The sequence below is a fragment of the Centropristis striata genome, chromosome 5, assembly GCF_030273125.1.
Source record: "Centropristis striata isolate RG_2023a ecotype Rhode Island chromosome 5, C.striata_1.0, whole genome shotgun sequence".
In the NCBI taxonomy this organism is placed as follows: Eukaryota; Metazoa; Chordata; class Actinopteri; order Perciformes; family Serranidae; genus Centropristis; species Centropristis striata.
Window position 1 is genome coordinate 18,936,481 of NC_081521.1, and position 5,749 is coordinate 18,942,229.

The 5,749-nt window shown below is 40.3% G+C and overlaps 1 protein-coding gene across 1 annotated transcript in view; it reads left to right on the forward strand.

The window, feature by feature from the left end:
• spryd3 (SPRY domain containing 3) overlaps nucleotides 1–5,312 on the forward strand; it is a 79,964-nt gene extending 74,652 nt beyond the window's left edge. The window contains exon 11 of the mRNA XM_059332802.1: nucleotides 493–5,312. Within this exon, the coding sequence (XP_059188785.1) occupies nucleotides 493–627 (135 nt within the window). The 3' untranslated portion in view covers nucleotides 628–5,312. The remainder of the gene's footprint in view (nucleotides 1–492) is intronic.
• Nucleotides 5,313–5,749: the final 437 nt, after the last annotated feature.

Genomic DNA, 5,749 nt, shown 5'->3' on the forward strand with positions numbered 1-5,749 from the left:
ACATGATTGATTCTGCCGAGACGAACAGTAACGTGACAAATATTCACTGAAAATCTGTTTACACAGAGCAGAGAGGAGAGGACAGGAGAGGCTGGAAACATGACAATACTTCAATATGTACAATACGTGGAGACACAATCATTCTTTCAAATATTCACATCACTTGTGGGCACTTCGAAAAGTGTTTATATATAAGTTCCATTTTATTCCAATTTTTTTTTTAAATTATCAGAGAAATTCAACTTGCGTTTTTTTCATGATTTCTGTCAATCTAACTGTGTTATTCTGCACAAAGACATGTTTGAGTTGTTCCCACTTCTAGCCATGATTGTGCTGATTCCATAGAGCTGCAGGACTTATAGATTTATAGAGATTTTATATATTGCAGTGAAAGATGAGGACACATTGAGTAAAATGTGATGGGAACAAACCGCCTGGATCTGCTCGGGGTTCAGAGGGTTAACTCACTGTCGCCCCCCTGTGGTCCTGCAGGTTTTCTTCACGAGGAACGGGAAGCTGATGGGTCGGAGGGAGATGGGGGTCCCTCCCGGGGGCCTGTACCCCACTGTGGGGATGCTGAGCAGCGGAGAGAAGGTCAAAGTGGACTTGCACCCCCTCAGTGGATGAGCTGAGCGTGGACTGGACTCGTGACGCCCTGCACACAGCTGGCTGCACTGTAGAGCTCACCCTCGGTAGCCTAGCATGCTGCTAACACTCGCCACTCAGTTCAGCCGCACACGTGCACGTCGCTGCCCTCGACGCTGCCTCTTTGTTTTTATTTATAAGACCTGTACATTTTCACAGTACTCACAGAAACCAGAAGGAGAGCAGAGAGGTCGTACAGCATGCACGAGCAGACAGCCGCGCCTCCAGCTAAAAAAAAAAAAGGAAGATATTTAACTGTTAATTCTATGCAATTTATATTGCTATCACCCTCATATCTAACCTCCCTCTGCATGCAGTGTGTGTCTGAAACACCGAGCTGTGAAATCCCTCTCATAAGGTCTGGCACACTTTGTTTATTTCATTTGTCACGACCCCAAGCAAAGCAGAGCGAGGCCAACAGTTGTGCCGAGTCAGAGCCTGCTGCTGGTTCATGTTTCAGGGAATAGACTCTCTCTCCCTCTCCCTCTCCCTCTCCTCCCTTTCCCTTTCCCTCTCTCTCTCTCTCTCTCTCTCTCTCCCTCTCCCTCTCCCTCTCTCTCCTTCTCTTTCTCTCTCTCTGTCTCTCGGGGCGAGGCTGCCCTCCTGTGAGCGCTCGGAGACCTGCTGTTGCCCCTCCCTCTCTCTCTCTCTCTCTCTCTCTCTCTCTCTCTCTCTCTCTCTCTCTCTCTCTCTCTCTCTCTCTCTCTCAGCTCTCCGTTGCTCCGGCTGGAAGCGAGCCGTGGATCTGTTGCAATATTTCAGCATCATTCTGTATGAGATTATGGCAGGAGGAGGATTAATATTATTATTATATTACAGGTTTTGGCAATCACAACCTCACATACTGTACGGTGCTGCTGCTGAGCGGCGTCAGGTCGGACTGGACGAGTGTTTTTGTTGTTTTTGGGGATAAAAACAGGTATATTTTCTGTGACGGGGATCTGCAAAATACACGTTTAAATTTATCTTCTACATCCAAAGTTCAGGGAATGTGTTTTGGTTTTTGCACTTCAGGGAGTCTGGGGAGACATTTAGAGCAGACAAGAAGACAGCGGGAAATTAAAATAAACACCTTCCAGTATAACTCAGTCTGACACAATCATAAACCATTAAAGGAAGAAGCTGTGACACTTTCTGTGAAGCCCGTCATCAAATTTCAAAACTGAGCGCCATAAAAAGCATCCTGAAAGTAAAATGTGACATCAGTGTCGGGGCTGAATCATACTGTAATGTGTTCTAATGTGTTTTACTGCGTTAGTTTTACTCTCTGTGCATGTTTTCCCTCAATACAAAGAGTTATTTCCCGTCTTTACTTTGAATTTCTTTCCACTTTTTTTTCCACCATAAACTCTAAATGATGTGATACTTTGCGGTTCAGTTTAAAAGAAGAGAACGAAAATGATCAGCTCGAGTTAATTTCTTGCTTTTCTCTCGCAATGCCATATGTGATGTGAAATTAACTGCTGGATGTTTCTATTGTTGTTGTTGTTGTTGATGTTGTTTTTTAAAGATGAAGACAATGATGTTTGGTTGCTGCATGTTTGTGTCGGAGGTCTGAATCACAAAGACAGATTCCTGTTTGAAATTTTTTTTCAGGCTGGATTCTCGAGTCTCAGAGCTGCAGCAGATATTTTTCATTATCAATGAAACTGATTGTGATTTTCTTGAATGACTGCAGACTTGAATGCACATTCGAGTCACAGCCGAGCTCTGAGGACGGCTTGTATTGATGAAAATCAGCCTTTAGCTTGCAGAAACTGTTTAGATAGAAAACAATGTTCCTCTGATGACTTACTGACACAGGAACAACCAATCTGTGAAGATCTTCCAGCTCAGAATGTTCACTTTATTCTCATCATTTAATTTTTTTTCTTGAAGTGCATAATGACAAAAAATAGTCTTCCTCTCATTATTTTTTTTCTACTACCTTGCCCTGATCCTCTTCTGTTTAATACAGTCATGGAAAAAATATTAGATAGATAATAGATCGTTTTCTTCATTTTCTTGTTCATTTTAATGTCTGTTACAACTAAAGGTACATTTGTTTGGACACATATAATGATAACAACAAAAATAGCTCATAAGAGTTTTATTTAACAGCTGATATCTAGACCATTTTCAATGGTTTTCTTGATAATGACCAAAATTATTATCAATAAAATCATGGAAAATGTCTAGATATCAGCTCTTAAATTAAAATCTTATGAGCTATTTTTGTTGTTATCATTAAAATTGTAAATGGACCTGCACTTATATAGCGCTTTTCTAGTCGCTTTGCAACCACTGGAAGCGCTTTACACTACAGACTGCGCTCATTCACCCTTTCACACACACATTCATACTGGTGGCAGAGGCTACCCTAAACGGTGCCACCTGCCACCATCGGGAATTCATTCACACAGCGATGAACGCAGCATCGGGAGCAATTTGGGGTTCAGTATCTTGCTCAAGGATACTTCGACATGTAGGCTGCCATGGACAGGGATCGAACCACCAACCCTTCGATCGATGGGTGACCGCTCTACCAACTGAGCCATAGCCGTCCAAACAAATGTACCTTTAGTCCAGTACCAGGCATTAAAATGAACAATAAATGAAAGAAAACAAGGGAGGTCTAATATTTTTTTCCATGACTGTATATACAAAAACTGTTTAGATAGAAAACAATGTTTCTCTGATGACTTGCTGACACAGGAGCAACCAATCTGTGAAGATCTTTCCAGCTCAGAAAGTTCACTTTATTCTCGTTATTCAAACTTTTTTTTTTAAGTGTATAATTACAAATAAAGTCCTCCTCTCATTATTTTTTCTCCTACCTGGCCCCGATCCTCTACTGTACATTGTGTGTCAAAGAAATGTTTTCCTTGCTACCAAATAACAGACTTTGATTTTGGTTTAAACTTACTTAATTACTGAAGCACCAGTTCTCCAGAATCACCCGTGTTGGGCTCGGTTAAACCAAAAGGACTCAGTGGAAATGTCTTTGTGGCACAGACCTCAGAGCTGCATCAATCTCTGCAGGTGAAAGAGAAATACTGTCTGAGTCTGAGCGTCAGTGGGAGCTGGTTTCCACACACTCAGAACCATTTAAATTTTATTATATTGTATTAGCCAAAACCATCACATCCCTCTTCATCCTCCTACGTCTGTCTGTCCGCTACAACATGAAGTACGACGTAAATTCCTCCTGTGAGGAGCAGGCAGCAGGTTTCATCAGAACAAACCGTGATGTAAAAATGATGACGCAGGGTTAACTGTTAAATCATCTGCTGGAAAATGTTTGTTTGTTTGTTTTTAGCTGTCCTCATGCATCTTATTCTATCTAGAGCCATCGCTGATGTTAAAAATAAATGTGTTTTTCTTGTCCTGCAGGGCTGGAAGCCCATTTCAGCCAATGTGAGGGGGGAAAAAAGGCTTTAAGTCATTTTAAAGAGAAACTTTCATGAAATTGTGACTAAACAGAAAGAGTTAGTATCTTTTGAGAAAGGTTCTCATTATTTTTGAGGAACTTAGAGTTTGTTTAGACATGCAGTAAACCTCTGAACCCCAAAGTTCTCTTTTAGAGATCGTCAAAAATCAGCCGTTAATGGTAGAAAGAAACCGTAAAAACAGCCATTATTGTCGGAATCTAAACTTTCCGATAGTCCTTGAACAGATTGGTTACGAAAATTTCTCTTAGAAAAAGTGACCAAACGAAGCTTAAAATGTTGATATTTGTGTCAGAGTCTCTTTATTCTGTGTCATTTAAAACAAAGCACTAACCAGATCCTGTTAAAAACATTCAATTCTGCTCCTCAGAGACACTGTGAAGACATGATTGATTCTGCTGAGACCAACGGGCACGTGACAAATATTCACTGAAAATCTGTTTACACAGTAGAGAGGAGAGGACAGGAGAGGCTGTTTACACAGAGCAGAGAGGAGAGGACAGGAGAGGCTGGAAAACATGACAATACTTCAATATGTACAACATGTGGTGACAATTTTTTTCAACTTGAGCTTTTGTTTTTTTCTTATTTCTCTCATTCCATAGAGCTGCATGATTTATAGAATTAATACATATTTTATATATTTTAGTGAAATACAAGGACACAGAGAGTAAAATGTAATAAGAGCAAAAAAACGCCCTGAAACAGCTCGTTGGGGTTCAGAGAGTGAACAGACTGTTGTGATGGGTAATTCAGAGATTTTAGTCTCTTCGAAATCTCCTATGCATTTTAGGATGAGTATCATCGCTGCATTTAGTAAATCATGTATCATTGCACAAGTTGAAATCTTCCCCCTGTATTTCTGCAGCATGTGGTCAGGAATTACACATTGCAGGTTGTTTTCGAGGAAGGTTTCTATTATGACTTACAGGATCTTTTTCTTTCATCACAAGGCAAAGTTTTCATCTCATTTTTTCTTTTCCTGGCAGAAACGGGCTTCCGTCTGATAGAGACTTACATTCAGGTTGTTTCAGCCTGAACTGTTTGAACTTATTATGCTAGAAAGTGCAAAGATATTAATGAGCCACTGATGTGGACGCTTCGGGCCACGTCTAACGTTCAGGGTATTTAAAGTCACTTGTAATGAAGTTTACTCAGATTCTCAGTTTACAAAAAAGTTTCACGGTTCAACCAAATTAGAGTTAAATCAGTTTTGTTTTGTAGCGTCTCTGACTTTACTCACCAAGGACTCCTGTAATAATTCCTCGCCTTGTTGACTTGCACTATAAAGGCCTTGTTCAATTCATGTATGATCATCAATAAAGGTTTCAGTAATGTAACTAAGTCATGGGTGGATTTGTTTGAAATGTACTTTGAAATGTGAACCCTCATGTTTTCTCCCCATTGAGTTAAAAGGTTTGACTATTTATAAACTTTTTTGATTTCTGTGTTATTCTGCACAATGTTTGAGTTGTTGAGTTGTTCCCACTTTAGCCATGATTGTGCCGATTCCATAGAGCTGCAGGACTTATAGATTTGATATATTGCAGTGAAATACAAGGTAAGGTGTAAAATAAGCAAAAAACGCCCTGAAACAGCTGGCCAGGTTGTGGAAAATCCCTTTTTTCTATAATAATAATGATGTAGTCGACACAATAAACTGCTCAGACGAAATA